Below are 20890 nucleotides of genomic sequence, written 5' to 3' on the forward strand. Positions count from 1 at the left end.
CTGGGGTGCAATTGGTCAATTCTTTTTGGCATTTTAAGAGTTTTAAGGCAGTTTATTTTGATTATCACAATAAGGTCATTCGTTATCCAGGTGTCCCAGGTCATGACACTCTCATAAATAACTAAATACGTGAGCTTATAGGTCTGTCTGGTGAACAACACCATTGTAGAACGGAGCATGTAGGCCTATTAGGCATTAACAGTTGAATTGGCTCACATCTTTGGCCTTTTCAATTCGCAGTTCGGTCATCAGACATTTGGGTGCGCATCGTTAGTCCAACGGCTAAAACCCTAATCGCACGCGGAAGCCACGGTGCATAGTCTTAACGGCCACGTATGTCGGACTATTGGTAGGCCTACATGGGACTAACATTTGAGAAGTTGAACATTATGTTATGGCTGGGGACTGGGGTTACACAGCCCACCCTGGCAGATCCATTCGATATGTTTTGAAAGATTTGAGATTTAATTGTGCTGTTTTCATGGGGAGACGTGAAATCACTATGTGAGTGCTAAGCAGGTTAGCTCATGTAATCCTATATACTGGTCATCTAATGGCTATGCAGGTAACTCTAGAAGTATAAAACACAGGGCTTATGCTTCTCTCAGTCTTTGGCCTATAGAACCGGTTGGGTTTTATCTCTTTTGTACCGTCTTCCATGTTTTTTCGTACTCAAACGTTTTAATGTCAAGCACACTTTCAACTTTCACTTTTAGTTGAGTAATATTGAAGAAGAGTATTTATACTTTGACTCAACCTGGTACTTTGAGTACTTGTTGGTATAAGTAGCCACCAATTCACAGCTGGTGGCTACTGGGCCTGGCACAAAGGAAGGACTCACTTTGTTTTGTGCCGAGGCAGTGTGAGCCTCCAGAGTGGCTCTCCTTGCCAGCTTGTTCAGTTTGTCTCTTTGTGTTGATGCTAACATGATGTTATGGAAGGACATACACATACAGTATTGACTGCACACAGCTCAAAAGTAATGTGCTTCATTTTGGTTTGGTATTAAAAGGCCATGAAGATTAGGGGTGATCTTGGCTTGTACAGTAGGCTATAGACTGATATCTGACAACCACACAATACATTAATTGTAACTTTACCTTTATTTAACCAGTAAAAACACATTGAGACTGTGTCTCTTTTACAAGTGGGAACTGGCCAAGAGGCTGTGTCTGTGTCTGTGTTCAGGAGAAATGTGGGTCATTTGATTTCATTTACTCTCTCTCCATCTCTCTCTCTCTCTCTCCTGTGCTGTTGCATCACTCAAATTCACTTTGTTGTGGTTACTTACTATAGCGCACGGTATGCCGTAATGAACAGAGAGAGAACTTGTTGCCTCTGTGTACTGGGGCTGCTTCACCATAACAACACACTGGAGGGACATCTTGACATTTCCCATAATGAGTGCATTCAGGAAGAAGAGGAGCACCTATTCCATGGAGTTATGCACCAGCGGTAGTCTAAATGTCAAGCACAATGTAGCTTGTTATTGCGTGTGTTAGTGTGTGTGTGTGTGTGTGTGTGTGTGTGTGTGTGTGTGTGTGTGTGTGTGTGTGTGTGTGTGTGTGCGTGTGTGTGTGTGTGTGTGTGTGTGTGTGTGTGTGTGTGTGCATGTGCATGTGTACATGTACGTGTGTGTGATCCATACCCAGAGCGTCACAGGGATTTGGTAAATCTTCTGAGAGAGGATGTTTGAAGATCACGATCATTAAGAGATGTGTGTGAAAACAATGCCGTTAATGAAGCTTAATTGAAACCTCAGAACAAAAACACATGAGCTCTTCTTGCATCAGTGAGAAAACAGTTCAATGTCATTAAGATGTGCTGTGTTTGACTACAACAGTTATGTTGCTATGATGATGCTCTTTAATACATTGGATCAATCTATTAAGCTCTATGCTTATTTGTCAGAGACAACCTTTCGCAAAACGTTTCAGCACACTTCTGAGTGTCTACCCATATGTTAACAGTAAAACATTGACATTAATTTATCTCTGAAAGGGTTGTCAGTATGTATTGTGCTGGTTATTTTAAACACATCGTCAAAACCATTGCTTTGATCAGCCTCTTCTGAATCTTCTCTGGAACCAGATGAAGGGCGCCAGTTAGGATCAGGGGTCACCAACATGTCCAGTTAGGATCAGGGGTCACCGACATGTCCTACAGAGGTCAGGGGTCACCAACATGTCCTACAGAGGTCAGGGGTCACCAACATGTCCACACACGGACAAATGTGTCCGTGGCAAGGCCTTGCTCTTGTCCATGGCAAATTCTTGATATTCTTTCCTTTTTACACAACATTATAATGTTCTTATTTTGATCATAACACCCACTTAAGTACTGAATGTTAAGTCCCCAGGTTGTCTTATTCTTTTTTATTTAGAATTATGTATGACAATTATTTACTCTGACACTGTGTACAGTAGGTCACATTAGGAGTCTACTAGTACTAGTGGTTCTCAAATGTTTTATTTGCAAAGACCCCTTTAACTCTGAGTGTTCACATGGAACCAAATGGACCCATGTGGAATGTTGACAAAAATGTCCACCACAAGCCAACATGGCGATGACCCCTGGTTAGGATTAATATTAATATTGGGCTTCCATTGGTTAAGGGCTAGGATGGGTAAATGCAGAGGAAAATGTTCACATACTGTGTGTGAAATGTATAGTCACAAAAACATACCGCAGCAGAATGGGTTCCATATTATTATTGCGACCTTAGGTCGCAGTTTACTATGAAAACCTGCATATCCGTCAGTCAGTGCGTCGTGTCACACCTCGTCACGCCTCCATATATGGTCACGCCTCGTGACATCACACCTTGAGACACATCCCGCCATCATATATGGCTGTCTCCATATGTGAAGATCACGACACTGACCTCATCAAACCCTGGATAGCCATACATGGAGAAGATTGGATCATCCCCTATGGATTTGCACAAGTAGGCCTACTTGTGTGCAAGGCGTAAGTTGCCACCTCGACAGAGTGCATTTCTAGTTTCTTTCTTATTAGTCTGGTTGCCCAAAGGGCAAACAGACTATAGTTATTGTCACACTTTATTATTTTCCTTTTTCCGGAGTATACCTAACTTCCGCGGTGATTGGCCGAGCTTTGCATAATGTTTGTAATAGCTAATTGGCTAGTTATTATTGTTGTTGTTATTAGTACTATGACTAAATAAACAACTACATTCATATTTGTAGTTCTGTTGTAGTTTCACATTTAGTAGTAGTCGGGAGGTATCCTGTCTAGCAGTGAATTGATATTTGTTTTACAGCTGTAGTATTATTGTAAGCATCCATATGTAAAGCTTCAAATCCATTCAACACTTGAAGCTCTGTATGGAATCGAGAAACAGGAAATGTAATGTGTGTTTAAAAAAAATACTGGTACATCAACAAAGTATTTAAAAGTTTCACTCTTTATTGCCTTTTGTGTCGTGATACAGGGTGTCTTCAGAACAATACAAAAAAAGGTTATTAGAAAAGATACAAAAAAGTACAGACAACCAAATACGATGGGGTATAAATCCATTACAGCCTTTGCCATACAAGTCTAAAACGAGACGACCAAATCACCAGGTGATTTTTACATACATTGCCTGGGATACCGTTGTCTCTATCTCTGTCACAGTGGCATAATACTGTAACTTACATCACACATTGTCCATGTGAGGCCAAGGGAACAGGTAGGCTACAATATACACACAGCAGCATTAGTTTGATGGGGGATGGCGTAGTAACACCGCTAATGCAGGCAGAACTCCTGAATATTTTATAGGGTAGGAACTGGTGGAAAGCAATGCTTTTTTGCAATGGCCTACATTGTAATATCTGATTGTTAAATGTACAAAGGTATTCAAATGTATACACTCTGAGTTACAAATGGACAAATTGACATTGAGGAATTGGCAGTGTAGTACTTGTTAAGTACTAGAACCTATTCGAACTGAATAATTATTTTGTTCAGAAATGGTGACATCTCTGAGACTAATTATGACAAAGCATATTGGTGGTTGTTGATCTAAAGTTTAGAAACAAACATTGAAGATCCGAGCAGATCTTCCACCATCCACTAACTTTAGTCCGACTCCTCGCCAGACTTTCTTTGGCTCAGGAAGCCGAAAATAGTTCTTATTCAGAGCATGCTGCTGCGTTTACAGAACTGGACCATTATTGATTATTGACTGTTTGATAGTATATGGAGCATGAGTGTCTGTAAAAAAAGGAGAAAAAAAAATCCCTCCCATAGCAAAATCCAGAGTGGTAATTTGACAGTGTAAATGGACCCAGCACTCCATATTTTACTGTGCAGTCTTGACTCACAAAGGCAACTCACTTGTTTTAAACCAGCAATAATGTTTTTCTCCAGAACAGCATTTGTGCCACAGTATCGCCTTTCTCCTCGGCACATTGTGTAAACAGATGTCCAAATCACTATGTGAGTCACTTAGTTACGCGATACTGTAATCAAACTTAGTATGATATAGCCAGTGGTATGAGTACTTGAGTAAATGTACTTAGTTACTTTTAGTACTGTATACAGTAGGCACTTTCTACCAATATAGCTCTGACTGAACTGGGTTTAAAGTCCATGCTACATCTTGTACCATACATGCCACTCTGAAATGAACTTAGGAAATGCAGACAGAACATGTGTAGCACTGGTTTGACTTGTCTGGTTTTAGGTTCATGGAGTTGTGATATCTTGATCTAAATATTGTATTAAATATTTTGTATCCATGAATATGGTTGGGGTAATTGGTATATAGTGATAGCTGGAAAATGCCTTTTGGATATTGTCTAGTTAGTGTACACCCTCTAGGCTAAAGTAAACTAAAGGCACAGTAGAGCTAATTTCTTCTTTGATGTTTACTTTTTGATGTTTATTTGGCTCAATATGTATGATACATTATGTGTGATTATTACATTGACTTACTGACTAGTCCACTAAACATTTGGAACTATTCCATTGGCTTACTGCCTATTTCACTAACTATTTGGAACTATTGCATTAACTTACTGTCTATTTCACTAAACATTTGGAACTAGCCTATGGCTATGACGAATGTCAGGGTTTGGATTTGACCCTGAAGAGTTCCATATCGAGAGTGGTAATAATAACACTTAATTTTAGCTCTATTTAGTTCTCCTCCATTCTCCTCTCCTCTCCTTTTATTCCTCTGTTATAACTACTGCTGGTATAAAACTCCATCATAAATACATCATATTTAACAAACCGTACAAAACAGATCAAGTATAAATAGGGCACAAAGACAAGTGGACAAACTGTGTAGCCTACTGTATGTGTTTAATACTGTGTGACTAGAGATACTGATATTTTCACTGTATTCAATTCAATGATCAAATGTACTGTACAATGTAACCTACAGGCCTGGAATCCTGTATATCTGCACACACACAGTGCTGTGTGCTTTGGACATCACTGATGAAAGAAATACCATCACATTATGCTACAGCAGTGGTTCTCAAAGTGGGGACCCCCAGGGATCCTTGAGGGCATTCCAGGTGGTCCCTAGCTAAAGGATTGATCATTAGGAACCAAATGGACTTAATTAATACAAAATGGATACAGGTCTGTAACTCTGACAGTGTTACAAGAGTAACACTCTTAGAGTTATGGGGTTATGGGGTACATGGCCATAATGAGTAGCAAAGTGGGGGTCCTTGAAATAAAAAAGGAAAAAAGAAAAGTTTGAGAACCACTGTTCTATGGGTATATAACATAATTATGTAATTTAATTTGTTGATAATCTACTGTAGGTTTAATTCTGCAAAAAGAAAAAAAAAACATGCATCATGGACAATGCCCTCCAATGTGTGGTGAGATTGTATAGCTAAGATTTCTTTGAGCCTGGTAGTATAGCTTTTATCCTTCTTGGACTCATTTCCGAGAGCGTTCATAGACACCAGTGTTTTTTGAGGGGCACTAGCCCCTCCTATACACAGGTTTAATGTTTGTCTTTAGTTCAATGTTTGTTTTGTAAACGCATTGACAATGAAGGGAAAATGTACGTCATAATGTGTCATTTACGTCATATTGTCTCTTTATTGTTAATGGCGTTTAATGTTTGTGTTTGCACCGTTTGTTTTATATCACCATTACATCACCTTAGAGTAGACGTTAGACGTTACTATATTAGCGCCCCTCACTTCACACTGTGATATTTGTAATACAAATCCCTTGAGTCATTAGGTATGTGATACTAATATTTGTGGAGAAAATGAAGGTTCAATGGTTATTAATTTATGCTGAATGACAATATTTGACAGCTCAGGTAAAATATGGTACAAAGACATGCTGAAGAATGCTATGGACGCTTTGGGAAACGAGTCTATGATCTACGTGCACATTTATTGAATCTTTGGCTCCGTCCTGCGAAAATGCAGTCAAAGGAAGTCACCCTCCTCTTCCTCACCCACTTCCTCTTCCTTCTCCAGCCTCCCTGCATTTCCACATCTTCGTCCACATGTGTCACTTCCTGTTCAGTCACCGTAGCGACAGCTCACTTCCTGGAGAGCAGCTGGTTCTCCAGGGTTTCCAAGCGAGTCGTCATGGCACCCAGTGGACCGAGGGTTAAAGACAAACACACAGACCAAGAGTAATAACAATAGAAAACCTTACTATTTACTTTGTAGATTTTGATTATTAACACATACATTAACGACTTCAGTGGAAGTTTTACTTGTAACAGAGTGTTTCTACATTGCAGTATTGATACAATTTGAGTACTTTTTACATCACTGTACTGTACTGTACTGTGTGTGCACTATGCACACACACACACGCGAGCGCGCATGTGCGTGCGCACGTAGGCCGACATTCATGTACACACATGCACACTCACGTGTGTTTCTAAACACCCTGAGCAGACAAGGGAGCATTTTGTCCTGACCAGTGGTGAATGTATAAGAGAGAGAGAGAGAGAGAGAGAGAGAGAGAAGGAAAAGTGGAAAAAAGACTGGACTATTGCAAGTAACGGTGATAAAATAGCCTAGTGGCTGCTGAAGTAGTGCTAAATCTGGGTTGAAATGCTTCAGCTAGCACCCCTCACCACGCTGATGAAGCAAATTAAATCTTCTCTTATCTGATTATCTGAGCTGCACAAAGCAGGTAAACTATTGCAATGACTATGTCTGTCTGTGTCCACCAGAGGGTACTAAAAGCACAGCTCTTACTATGCACATCTATGTTGATTTTTCTGGGAAGAGAGCCCTCATTTTAAAAAGTTGCTGGTTTTAGGAGGTTGTGTGCAGGACTGTAGGACACATCATGAAAGGATATATTTCTGTGTAAGCTGCTCCAGAGTGCTCATGGTGGCCTGCTGGAACTCCACAAGACTCTCACAGGCACATGGATCCTTCACCTCAATCTCCCCCTGACTTTCGGCTGCAGAGGGAAGAGTGGACGAAGAGAAAGGGGAGTTAGAGAGAGAGAGTGGTGTAGATAACGATGAGCCATTAACACAGTGATCTTCCATTCTGCTAAAGTTGCGCCGTACAAAGTAACAGACAAAAGATACACTAATTGAATTATTGATAATTTATGACAGTATGCCAAATATGATCAGGGCCGAATCAAAAAGGCCAAAAGCCTTCGCGGCCCACCCATCTGAGGCCTGCCATGTTAAGTGGTGGGTCAGATGGCTGCGTGCATTTCCAGAGCATGTTATCATCAATCAATTAATTATCAATTAGATTATCAATGGATCGGATCAGCGGCCTACTATGAAACCGGTACTGTTCTGGGTTCAATCCTCTGCTCAGTCCTGCCCCTCACTATCCCAGAAATGCAAAGACATTGGTGACATTAAACTGAGCAACCCCCACAAATGTCCCTGTGCCACACCCGCGGAGCCCCGCTGGTGTGACGTACCTGGGCAGACATTGAGCTTGAGGTTCTCAGCAATGGTGTTGATGGCAGAGAAGTCAGTGGTGTAGTAGAAATGCTTCTCCACAGGATCAGAGGCGATTTCACGAAGCTCGTCCTCCACAGCCTTCCCTACGCCCACGGCATACATGGTGATGCCTGTATAGAAACCCAAAGACATTGTTATGTCGTTATTGTCGTTCCCAAACCTATGAGCTCGAGACACAAGAGAAATGTGATGTCTCCCTGAGAAGTATTTTTCCCCTCTAATTTTTTTTGGGGAATTATTTTGAAAAAGTTTGGAATATGTTTTTAACTTGAGATTTATTTTAATAATAATTAAACATTTAGTGGATATTTTACTCGAGACCCACAGAAAATGTGCCGCGACCTACAAATGGATCCCGACCCACTGTTTGGGAAACAGTGGTCTAAAAAAGACAGAAACATCAGTGAAGGAGAGACATTTGTCTGCATATCTCACCAGCTTCCTTGACCTTCTTGGCATACTCTGTGATGTCGTCCTGGGAGCGACCGTCCGTGAAGACCAGCCCGATGCGGGGGACGTTGCGGTCTGCGGGGCGGGCTCCCTCAGACTCTCTGAAGCTGTTCTCCAACGTGTGTTTCAGGGCCAGGCCTGTCATGGTTCCCTTCTCCATGTAGTCCACCTAGCGTGGTTGGAGTCATACATGAAAATGAGCATTTCTCAAGCTATGGGATCAAATCTTCAACTAATCTGCACACTGTTTTATAGTGGGTATTGAAAAATTGAAGTATCAAACGGAGACAAAAATACTAACTGCTAATTTAACCACATTATGCCTATTATGGGCATGTCATTATGTGAATATTTAAAGGAGAATTTCAGACTAGAAGGCTTTCTTACCTTTATTTGTAGTTGTTACGTCCCCACCAAAGAGGTCCGGGTGTTATTTTGTGCAAAAGCTCATTATTGGCTATTTCCCCTAGCATAAGCCCTCAATGAATTTAATTTAATTGCATTGAATTGAATGGGGCATTGGGTTGTTGTGCTAATTCGCTTATTTCCATCTCTCAAAAAATATATATATATCTTGAATGTAATGAGTTGTGAACTTGAAGATTGGCTATTTTTGTACCATTTAAGTATAAATAAATGAACAGGATTTGATTGAACTTCATCAATCAAATCCTGTTAACAAATCAAACATTATCCTGAGTAATTTTTCTGTCTGTGAGCACAGCTGTCCTGTGCTCTCATTGGCTGTAATATAGACCTTCTCGGGGTGCCGTCGCAACCTCGTTCATACTGGCGCATATGATGTCCAGTCGGTGAGAGAGTCAAATATCAAACCTGCTAGATATTCAGAAATGCTCGGGAAGGCATCGGCGAGCACTTGTATCTGCGATGGATCTTCTCTCAGAGCCTTTCACACACAGCGAGCAAAACCTCTGTGACCAATCCTGATCTTCCATCAGTTCGGGGGTTTAGTCGGCGAGCACCAAAAAAGCTCCCCGACAGCATAATCGGAGCAAATACTGTGCAGTGTGTAGGGGCCATTACCAAGCACCCACTTTTGATGTCCCCAGAACACTTCCCCAAATGTATTTGAGTTTCTAGTGTTCCCAATAAATCTGTACAAATAGTATTTACCATAACACTTCTACTGTGACATTTGTGGACACACAATAGTTAGTTAGCCAATAGCCAAAGTTACAAATAGGTAAATAAGTGTACAAAAAAGGGGGGAAAAGGAGAGTAACTAAATATTAATAATGTATGTTTTTACCTTCATAACAGCAGCTTTGATCTCGTCAGCTGTGTGGTACATGTTCAGAGGAAACTCTGTTCTTACTCGGCTAGAGTACTGGACCAAACCCACTCTGGTACCATGAAGGGACACATCCAATGAATCCACAACCTGCAGAGGAGAGGAGTCATCTGATCCTTATGCTGTACATGGGGCTGCTTCAAATTTGGTTTAAATTCAGAGGTACGGTGGTTTGATGTTTATTTCATTTTTACCATTTTTTCCTTCCAAAAACCTCCCCACACACTTCACCACTGCTGTTGTGGTCTTACTGGCTCACCTGCCAGTGAGGAGCCCCCACGAAAAGGACATATTACCTCACGTCCTACTCCTGCCATGGCATCTAACACCCCCCCCACTGACAGGTATCTAATCCAATATGCGACACGTTATATGATGTGAAATATATCAGTGTAGATATGACCAAAGAAATTCCTACCTGGTTGACAAACTTTTTGACCAATTCAAAGTTCTGCGGACGGACACTCTTGGATCCGTCAATCACCAGCACCAGGTCAATGTTGGCTGACCTGCAAGCTTGGGGAGAGGAACAGATGAGTTTAGTAGTTCATTTATTTTGGTCAATTTTGTAGTAACATACGTTTAAAATGTCATAGATAATACAAAACATCGAATTGAGAAAATAACCACACACAGAAAATAGCGGAATTGCAGCTCAGTAGTTCTGAGCTTGTAGATTGGTTTATACTGTAGTTTTTTAATAGTTTGCAGAAATAAGCACAGGAAAGTACGGTTCAATACAAGGTCCGCTAAGAGGATTTAAAACCCAAGAAAGCCTATGGCTTGTTTCCATTGGGGTCCTTCATATTCATTTCATCAGAACATTTAAGGCATCATATAAAGGAAAATAATGATACAGTAAAGGGGGCGGGGATTAACTTTTTTCCTCTGGCCAGTTTCGAATTGCAGCCACCCATTAGTGCATTTTAACTGAATTGCAGCCACCCATTAGTGCATTTTAACTGAATTGCAGCCACCCATTAGTGCATTTTAACTGAATTGCAGCCACCCATTAGTGCATTTTAACTGAATTGCAGCCACCCATTAGTGCATTTTAACTGAATTGCAGCCACCCATTAGTGCATTTTAACTGAATTGCAGCCACCCATTAGTGCATTTTAACTGAATTGCAGCCACCCATTAGTGCATTTTAACTGAATTGCAGCCACCCATTAGTGCATTTTAACTGAATTGCAGCCACCCATTAGTGCATTTTAACTGAATTGCAGCCACCCATTAGTGCATTTTAACTGAATTGCAGCCACCCATTAGTGCATTTTAACTGAATTGCAGCCACCCATTAGTGCATTTTAACTGAATTGCAGCCACCCATTAGTGCATTTTAACTGAATTGCAGCCACCCATTAGTGCATTTTAACTGAATTGCAGCCACCCATTAGTGCATTTTAACTGAATTGCAGCCACCCATTAGTGCATTTTAACTGAATTGCAGCCACCCATTAGTGCATTTTAACTGAATTGCAGCCACCCATTAGTGCATTTTAACTGAATTGCAGCCACCCATTAGTGCATTTTAACTGAATTGCAGCCACCCATTAGTGCATTTTAACTGAATTGCAGCCACCCATTAGTGCATTTTAACTGAATTGCAGCCACCCATTAGTGCATTTTAACTGATTTTGCTGGGGACCCCTTGGAACCGCACGGGGGTCCCCGGACTCCACTTTGACAACCACAGTGTTACAGTGCCTGACTCAGACAACGATATATATAATACAGTATAGATTGTACGTACTTCCACAACGCTTGCCGTCGTCTTGCAGCAGTTGACCCTCGGGGCAGATACAGGAATAGGATCCTGGGGTGCTTACACACAGGTGCTCACAGCCATGCTCCACTGTGTTACACAGGTCCAGATCTGCACACAGTGCACACATAAGCACATACTCGTACAAAGGAGTTAAAGGGGAGTGGGTAATGTAACCTCCATATGTGTGTGTTTTTGTTACTGAGATATAGGTTTAGGTATAAGAAATTGGTTTACACCGTGTTGAAGACCACTGTTATAGACACATCCAACATTAGTTTTTTTACTATTTGAAAACACCTAGTTCATGCACACCATAGACAGTATAGAACAATATGCCTGCTGAAGCTTAAAAGCTTGGTATAATCTCCTCAGTCTAACTCCATATGTGCTGTATGTGCTGTAACATTTTACATCATAAAATGTACCCTTTAAGGTTAGTTAAAGGAAAAGATACTGTAGATGAATACAAAAAAATAGAGCTACAGAGACTGAGGAGATGCAAAGAAAAACGTCTTCTGTTCTGAGTGTAATTTACTGACTTGTGCAGGTCTTCTTGTCTTTGTTGAGTTTGAATCCTTGGTTGCAGTCGCAGGTGAAGACGCCCGGAGCGGCGATACAGATTTGTTCACAGTCATGCTTGCCCTCAGCGCACAGGTCAATGGCTGAACAACACACACACACACACACACACACACACACACACACACACACACACACACACACACCACATAATAGCAGTCAATATGAGCGCATGCTTGGCTTTACTTGTGTATGTTGTGTGTGAATATACGTATGTTGACAGCCTGGTTATGTATTTGCAAACTGTATTTGTTTCTACAGTACGTGTGTACTGTGTAGCTGTGTGCATGTGAAGCCATTATTAAAATAATAATAACGATACATGATGTGTGTCTGTGTGTCTGCCTGTCTGTGTGTTTGTGTGTGTATGCGTCTGTGTCTGCCTGTCAGTCTGTGTGTGTGTGTTTGTGTGTGTGTGTGTGTGTGTGTGTGTGTGTGTGTGTCGGTCTGACTGACGTGTGCAGCTCTTCTTGTCTTCGTTGAGTGTGTATCCTTCATTGCAGTCGCAGGTGAAGACTCCAGGTTCAGGGAGACAGATATGTTGACAGTCATGCTTACCCTCAGCACACAGGTCTATGGCTAAACAACACAAACACACACACACACACACACACACACACACACACACACACACACACACACACACACACACACACACACACACACTGGTTAATACCTGTACATCTACACGTTTGTGTGTACAGTATGCATACTGTACCAGTGTATGCACAATATGTAAGTCTTTTTGCACCACGATTTCACATGTCATTTATTTTATCATGTTCCTTTTATGTGAATGTACAGGACCATACCGATGGTACGTGTGGCATGTTAAGCCTGAGATATACAATACTGTATGCCATTACTTCATCTGATTTAATCCCACCAGAGTAATTGTCTTTTATTAGCCTTTATTCTGTTTCGTTTCAGTGAGTTTACAGAGTAATTTTGCTCATTTTAGTGTAGTTTATATTGTTTAAATGCATAGTAAAACAATGTTACAGTGAAAGTTACATACTATGCTTTTATATTATTAAGTTGTTTAGTTTGAGTTTAGCTTTTATTTGTTTCAGTAATAGTTATAGTATTTATGTATTTATTTATATGTATTCATTCGTTCGTTCAAATGTTAAAACGTTCGTTCGTTCGTCCATTCATTCATTCATTCATTCAAGTGAAATACAAACACAACATCCCACTCTCAATAAACATATTTTAGTTCGTTTTGTAAGTGTACAATATTGTTTATTTTAATTTTAGAGTCTAGTTTACCATTTCTTTCCACAACTAGTTTTAGGCTTTAGTTTAGTTTTTGTTAACTACAGTATAATCTTAAATACTTAATTTTGACTCTGCTGTTATGTCTGGTTATTGGTGTATTTATTAGTGTTTAATGCCTTTGATATAATACTTTTGATTATACCGGTAATCACGTTATTGTAGTTTGAATTAATTTCAAAAGCACAGATTGATCTGAAAATAATCCCTGCAGGAGATTAACCGCAACACTGAGGTTCAGTCTTGCAGGTCTTGACTCAATTATTCCCCTAAGTGCAGTAACGTTTTATTAACTTGGGAGCAAATGTAAACGGCCCAACTAACGTGTGCAGGTCTTGTTATCTTCGTTGAGAGTGTATCCTTGATTGCAGTCGCAGGTGAAGATGCCCGGCTCAGGTAGACAGATTTGTGCACAGTCATGTTTGCCCTCAGCACACAGGTCTATGGCTAAACAACACACGCAACACACACACGTCAATACAGGCAAGTCCCAAGTCCCAAGTCAACACAGGCAAGTCCCACAAGTCCCAAGTTAAGAAAGACTGACAAGTCCCAAGTCAAGTCAAGTCGAGTATAGTTGGCGTTGAAATCCAAGTAGTCTTTTGATTTGATCAAGTAACACAGTCATCAAATTTGTGACTCGAGTCGAGTTTCAAGTCCACACCTCGCACAATTCATGGTACACTGGTCATTACTGATGGTCATTTTCCAAAGTATGCAGTAGGCTTAGACTTTCCAGGAAACCATTGGATCCCATTCATTTCCGTACAGTTTGAAAATCAACCTGCAGAGACTTGAAACTTGCTTGAGACAGGTACTGTAATCCAACACGCAGGTCAAAGGTCATATAATCGTTGTTTGTCCATTTCAAAAGCACATATTGAACTGAAAATAATCCCTGGAGAAATTAAGTGCGGTAACGTTCTGATGACTAACGTGTGCAGGTCTTGTTGTCTTCATTGAGAGTGTATCCTTCATTGCAGTCGCAGGTGAAGACGCCCGGCTCGGGGAGACACATTTGTGCACAGTCATGTTTGCCCTCAGCACACAAGTCTATGGCTGAACAACACACACAACAGCAGTCATTATGAGCGTGTCTTTGATTGCACTCATGTGTATATGCGGCGCAATAGCACATTGCATAAAGTCTCCTTTATGCAATCCAGAAAAGACAGAGAATACATACAAGTGTGTGTGTGTGTGTGTGTGTGTGTGTGCAGTGTGTGTGTGTGTGTGTGTGTGTGTGTGTGTGTGTGTGTGTGTGTGTGTGTGTGTGCGCGCGCCTTTATGAGTGTGTGAGTTTGTGTGTGTTCTTGTGTGGTGGTCCAACTAACGTGTGCAGGTCTTGCTGTCTTCATTGAGAGTGTATCCTTCATTGCAGTCGCAGGTGAAGACGCCCGGCTCGGGGAGACAGATTTGTTGACAGTCATGCTTCCCCTCCGCACACAGGTCTATGGCTAAACAACACACATACAGTACACACACAGGTTAATACTGCTGATAACGTCCTGTTTGCCTGTGTGTACAAACATTGCCATATGCACACCTGTGTAAGTAAGTGTGTTTTGCAGAGCTGGGACGAAGTCACTGTTTTTCAAGTCCCACGTCAAGATAGGCAAGTACCAAGTCAAGTCTCAAGTCAAGACTGTTAAGTCCCAAGTTCTAATCTTTTTGTTTCAAGTCCCAAATAAGATGGACTGCCCATAATTCAGACATCCCGTTGGTCCGATCTACGATGTGGCCTGAGGTTAGGGTCCGACCTACGTAGCCGGTTAAGACTGAGGTTAGGGTCCGACCTACGTAGCCGGTTAAGACTGAGGTTAGGGTCCGACCTACGTAGCCGGTTAAGACTGAGGTTAGGGTCCGACCTACGTAGCCGGTTAAGACTGAGGTTAGGGTCCGACCTACGTAGCCGGTTAAGACTGAGGTTAGGGTCCGACCTACGTAGCCGGTTAAGACTGAGGTTAGGGTCCGACCTACGGAGCCGGTTAAGACTGAGGTTAGGGTTAGTGTTAGTAATAAGAAGAGAGGCCTCAAGTCAAGTCAAGTGTTGGCGTTGAAGACCAAGTCGAGCATTTTTTTTTATCAAGTAGCCTAAGTCTAAAGTTATAAAATTATATAGTGACGTGTCCAAGTCGAGTCTCGAGTCCAAGTCTCATGTGTTTAGCTTGTCTATAATTGTACACATAACATTGCTGCTGGCCATTTTCCAATGCAGTAGTTTGATTTTCCAGGAAACCATTGTTTTTCCATTTATTTCAGTGCCATTTGTAAATCAACTTGCAAAGACTTGATCTTGAAACTTGCTTGAGACAGATAATCCAACACGCAGAACTTTACGTTATCGTTGCTTGAATGCATTTCCAAAGATTGAGCTGAAAATAATCTTTCTACTAAATTTCATAACTTAATAACCATGGCATAGTGAACGTTGGCCCAATTCATCACCTAAAGAGCTGTAATGTTTTAATGACTTTGGAGAAAATGTAAACGGCCCAACTAACGTGTGCAGGTCTTGCTGTCTTCATTGAGAGTGTATCCTTGGTTGCAGTCGCAGGTGAAGACGCCCGGCTCGGGGAGACAGATTTGTTGACAGTCATGCTTCCCCTCAGCACACAGGTCTATGGCTAAACAACAGACACACACACATACAGGTTAATACTGCTGATAACGTCCTGTTTGTGTCTGTGTGTACAAACATTGCCATATCCACACCTGTGTAAGTAAGTGTGTTTTGCAGAGCTGGGACGAAGTCACTGTTTTGCAAGTCCCACGTCAAGATAGGCAAGTACCAAGTCAAGTCTCAAGTCAAGACTGATAAGTCCCAAGTAAAGTCCAAGTTCAAAAGTCAGAAATAAGTAAGCTTGATGGAAGCTATCAAGTGACTGATAAAGACTTGACATTTCATGTCAAGAAGAGAAGCCTCAAGTCAAGTAAAGAGTCATTGGCATTGAAGACCAAGTCGAGTATTTAAGTAAGTCTGAAGTCATGTGATTCCAAGTCTCAAGTCCAAGTCTCGAGTCCACATCTCTGATGTTTAGCTTGTCTATCATTGTACACTTGACATTGCTGCTGGCCATTTCCCAAAGTATGCAGTAGGTCGTTTTTCCAGGAAACCATTGTATTCCATTTATTTCAGTCCCATTTGGAAATCATCTTGCAAAGACTTGATCTTGAAACTTGCAAAGACTTGATCTTGAAACTTGCTTGAGATAGATAATCCAACACGCAGAACTTGACTGTGCAGTTACTTTTGCTTATAATCACGCTATCGTTGTTTTAATGCATTTCCAAAGATTGAGCTGAAAATAATCCCTGGAGAAAAGACTTTCTATATTAAAATTCCGTCGTTTGTTTGGAGAAAATGTAAACGGCCCGACTAACGTGTGCAGGTCTTGCTGTCGTTGTTGAGAGTGTATCCTTGGTTGCAGTCGCAGGTGAAGACGCCCGGCTCAGGGAGACAGATTTGTTGACAGTCATGCTTCCCCTCAGCACACAGGTCTATGGCTAAACAACACACACACAGGTTAATACTGCTGATAACATCCTGTCTGTTTGTATACGCATATCTTCATACAGTATGCACACCAGTGTAAGTAAGAATGTTTAGCCTGGCCTGGGCCCTGGAGAAAAGACTTTCTACTAAAATGCATAACTTAATAACCATGGCATAGTGAACGTTGGCCCAATTCATCACCTAAAGAGCTGTAATGTTTTAATGACTTTGGAGAAAATGTAAACGGTCCAACTAACGTGTGCAGGTCTTGCTGTCGTTGTTGAGAGTGTATCCTTGGTTGCAGTCGCAGGTAAAGACGCCCGGCTCGGGGAGACAGATTTGTTGACAGTCATGCTTCCCCTCCGCACACAGGTCTATGGCTAAACAACAGACACACACACATACAGGTTAATACTGCTGATCATAACGTCCTGTTTGTCTGTGTCAAGTCAAGAAGTGAGGCCTCAAGTCGAGAAGACCATATGGAGCTTAAGATTTAAAGCAAGAGTCATTGGCATTGAAGACCAAGTCAAGTATTTTCTTTTTAAATTTCATCAAGTAGACTAAGTCTGAAGTCATACATTTCTTTACTCGATTCCAAGTCGAGTCTCGAGTCCATATCTCTGATGTTTAGCTTGTCTATCATTGTACACTTGACATTGCTGCTGGCCATTTCCAAAGTATGCAGTAGGTTGATTTTCAAGGAAACCATTGTATTCCATTTATTTCAGTGCCATTTGGAAATCATCTTGCAAAGACTTGATCTTGAAACTTGCAAAGACTTGATCTTGAAACTTGCTTGAGATAGATAATCCAACACGCAGAACTTGACTGTGCAGTTACTTTTGCTTATAATCAAGTTATCGTTGTTTGAATGCATTTCCAAAGATTGAGCTGAAAATAATCCCTGGAGAAAATACTTTCTACTAAAAATCAGAACCGTCGTTTCTTTGGAGAAAATGTAAACGGCCCGACTAACGTGTGCAGGTCTTGCTGTCGTTGTTGAGAGTGTATCCTTCATTGCAGTCGCAGGTGAAGACGCCCGGCTCGGGGAGACAGATTTGTTGACAGTCATGCTTCCCCTCAGCACACAGGTCTATGGCTAAACAACACACACACACACACACACACACATACACACACATTAATACTGCTTATAACGTCCTTTCTGTGTAAGAAAGTATGTTTAGCCTGACTACCATTCACGGTACACAATTGACAGTGCTGCTGGTCATTTTCCAAAGTTTGCAGTAGTTAGTCAGATTTTCCAGGAAACCGGAAGAATTGTTTTCCATTCATTTCAGTACAGTTTGAAAATCAACGTCTTTTTACGAATGAAATTCATAATGTATTAACTGCGCACTGAGTTTAAGTCAACATTGACTCAGTAATTCACCTAAAGTGCGTTAACGTTTTAATGACTTTGGAGACAATGTAAACGACGAGAAGACTAACGTGTGCAGGTCTTCTTGTCTTCATTGAGAGTGTATCCTTGATTGCAGTCGCAGGTGAAGACGCCCGGCTCGGGGAGACAGATTTGTGCACAGTCATGCTTCCCCTCAGCACACAAGTCTATGGCTAAACAACACACACACATAGGTTAATACTACTAACAATGTCATATACAGTACTGTGTGTGGTAAATGGTGTATTTATATAGCGCCTTTATCCAAGGCACTTTACATAGATTGTGCATTACATTCACCCATTCACACGTGTGTGTGTGTGTGTGTGTGTGTGTGTGTGTGTGTGTGTGTGTGTGTGTGTGTGTGTGTGTGTGCGTGTGCGCGCGTGTGCACATGTGCGTAAGTCTCTATGAATGTCAAGTTACAGGATCATTGGCATGCTTATTAGTCTGACTACAATTCATGGTATTTGAAATTCATATCATTTCATTCAATCATTTGAATGAATCACCAAAGCATGCAGTAGTTTTGTTTGATTTTCGAGGTAGCCATTGGATTGCATTTTACGAGAATTTTACGAGAAAAAAGTTAAATAAAGATGCTTTTAAAGTTAATGCATATTGAGGAATATGAGACAATGTTCTATCTAGCCCATTGATGCCTGAGGCCGAATCTGGGAACGCCTTCTAGGGCCTGACCTAAGGTTTCTGAAAACCTTCAAATTCTGAAGATTTTTTTTTAAAATAGTTATGTTGCTACATGTATAGCAACTAGAATTTCGCCCGGCTTTGCCGGGCTCATCCCAGTGTCGTTGCAGCGCAATATGGGAAGAAGGAATTTGCAGGAGTTGACAGAGTCCACTTCATGTTTCAGCTGTGTTTTTAAACTCAGTAGTGTGCCCTGCACACAGCGCACACTCGCAATTGCAGCTGGAGGGCGACGCGACGCGACACACACACACACACACACACACACACACACACACACACACACACACACACACACACACACACACAGAGAGAGCGATGTGTGGATAAATCAGAGATTTGGGAAATGTGTTCTGAATGGGCCAGAATATATGTGTGTAGGCTGCAACAATGATTTCATAAAGTGTAGTTTAGTTTTGAACAGGCAACTAATGTAGTGATACACACACACACACACACACACACACACACACACACACAGAGCGATGTGTGGATAAATGACTGAGATTTGGGAAATGCGCACGCAAGCACATAATGCACGGCGTAACAGGATTATATAGGTCACCCTTATTGGTGTGACACACACGGCTTCCACATTTCGCTTCATACTGGGTGAAAGTGTCCTTCCAAAAATTATATTTTCGCTGGAAATTCTTATTCACAATGACATTGAGTTGAGGTGTTGTTTTTTGGGTAATTGTTGCATAAGCGCTATTTCGCACAGGAGTCCCGTGAGGCGGGCAATCTCCCTCCCCTCCCCTGTGTCTGAAGCAGCTAGCATGGAAGCTATATGGAACCTTTCCCTCCGAGTGCACACAACCATGCCGTTATCCACGCGTCCATCCGATAGCTTTTAATGTAAATGTCCCATCCACTGAGCAAGAGCGATATAAGCGCCTTATTCATTCACACACACACACACACACACACACACACACACACACACACACACACACACACACATGCACGCACGCACACACACGGTCGCCTGCAGACCCAGCTCCCAGCGAGTGCTGCTGCTGCAAGCAGTGAGTGTAGAGTAGTCGTGGCGCAGCATTAGAAGGGCGCAGCAAATACGACATTGAGGGGTAGAAACCATCCCGGGCGCGTGGTTCATGTAACATGTGTGTCACTGTGAAAGACTGGCCCCATTAAGTGAACGTAGTTGGCGTAGTAGACGCCAACATGACGATTTTGGTAGACGCCAACATGACGATTGTGACGTAGGCTGTTGACGTTGCGCAATAACAGCGTGTTTCATAAAAGTAATAGAAAAGCAAGATGGCTGCGACAGATTGTGAGCGCGACGGACTACGGAGCCCAGGAGGAACAGAGCTGGTGACGTAAGAGGCAGGGTGTTGCCAGGTTTGCGAATTGTAAGCGAGTTGTAGTGTATGTAAGTAGCGTGGTTTAAAGGGCTTGTTTGTGGGCTGGTTGGGCTTGTTTCTGACCGTGTTGGGGCAGCAGTGATTCCGTGTTCCGTGTAGGAATGTTTCATAAAAGTAATATTTGCAGAGTAAATAAGACACTTGAACGGCTAAAAATTAGCCTATGTCAGTTCGGGGAGCGTGCCGAATTTATTTTGCATATAGAGATGTGTGGTGAAAGTGTGGTTCGGTCGGAGATAGAGTTCCAAGAATGAGTATGGGTACCACTTTTCCCATGTATAGTAGATAGCTGATGAGACACAGAGAGCGCGGCCGGCATCAAGGGTAGAACATAATCATACAGTACATGAAGACAACTACAAAATAACTACAGTATAACTATTAGTAACATAACTATGATCACCCTCAGATTGTGTTGTGTTTGTTATTGAAAATATTATTACGGTAGATATGTATTTTTTGAAATATTGTTTAGATTATTTCATTTTTTCCTCTTTTTGTTAGTAGGCTATTTTACACAAGGCATAGTAGGCTATATTAAATGTGTAGTTTGAAGTG

At 41.6% G+C, this 20890-nt stretch overlaps 1 protein-coding gene across 9 annotated transcripts in view; it reads right to left on the minus strand.

The window, feature by feature from the left end:
- Positions 1-3406: 3406 nt before the first annotated feature.
- Positions 3407-20890, minus strand: part of matn4 (matrilin 4) — a 41000-nt gene continuing 23516 nt past the window's right edge. For 2 of the 9 annotated variants that reach the window (XM_080775073.1, XM_080775070.1), the window contains 17 exons: positions 18287-18409; positions 17811-17933; positions 17089-17211; positions 16720-16842; positions 15840-15962; positions 14670-14792; positions 14272-14394; positions 13660-13782; positions 12514-12636; positions 12018-12140; positions 11464-11586; positions 10126-10223; positions 9666-9797; positions 8381-8564; positions 7903-8055; positions 7312-7416; positions 3407-6591 (listed from right to left, as the gene is read on the minus strand). In XM_080775073.1, the coding sequence (XP_080631199.1) occupies positions 6533-6591; positions 7312-7416; positions 7903-8055; positions 8381-8564; positions 9666-9797; positions 10126-10223; positions 11464-11586; positions 12018-12140; positions 12514-12636; positions 13660-13782; positions 14272-14394; positions 14670-14792; positions 15840-15962; positions 16720-16842; positions 17089-17211; positions 17811-17933; positions 18287-18409 (2084 nt within the window). In that variant the 3' untranslated portion in view covers positions 3407-6532. The remainder of the gene's footprint in view (positions 6592-7311; positions 7417-7902; positions 8056-8380; positions 8565-9665; positions 9798-10125; positions 10224-11463; positions 11587-12017; positions 12141-12513; positions 12637-13659; positions 13783-14271; positions 14395-14669; positions 14793-15839; positions 15963-16719; positions 16843-17088; positions 17212-17810; positions 17934-18286; positions 18410-20890) is intronic. The other 7 variants (XM_080775077.1, XM_080775074.1, XM_080775078.1 and 4 more) reach the window with 5 other exon arrangements.

Source organism: Protomyctophum bolini, assembly GCF_963924005.1.
Source record: "Protomyctophum bolini genome assembly, chromosome: 2".
NCBI classification, from domain to species: Eukaryota; Metazoa; Chordata; class Actinopteri; order Myctophiformes; family Myctophidae; genus Protomyctophum; species Protomyctophum bolini.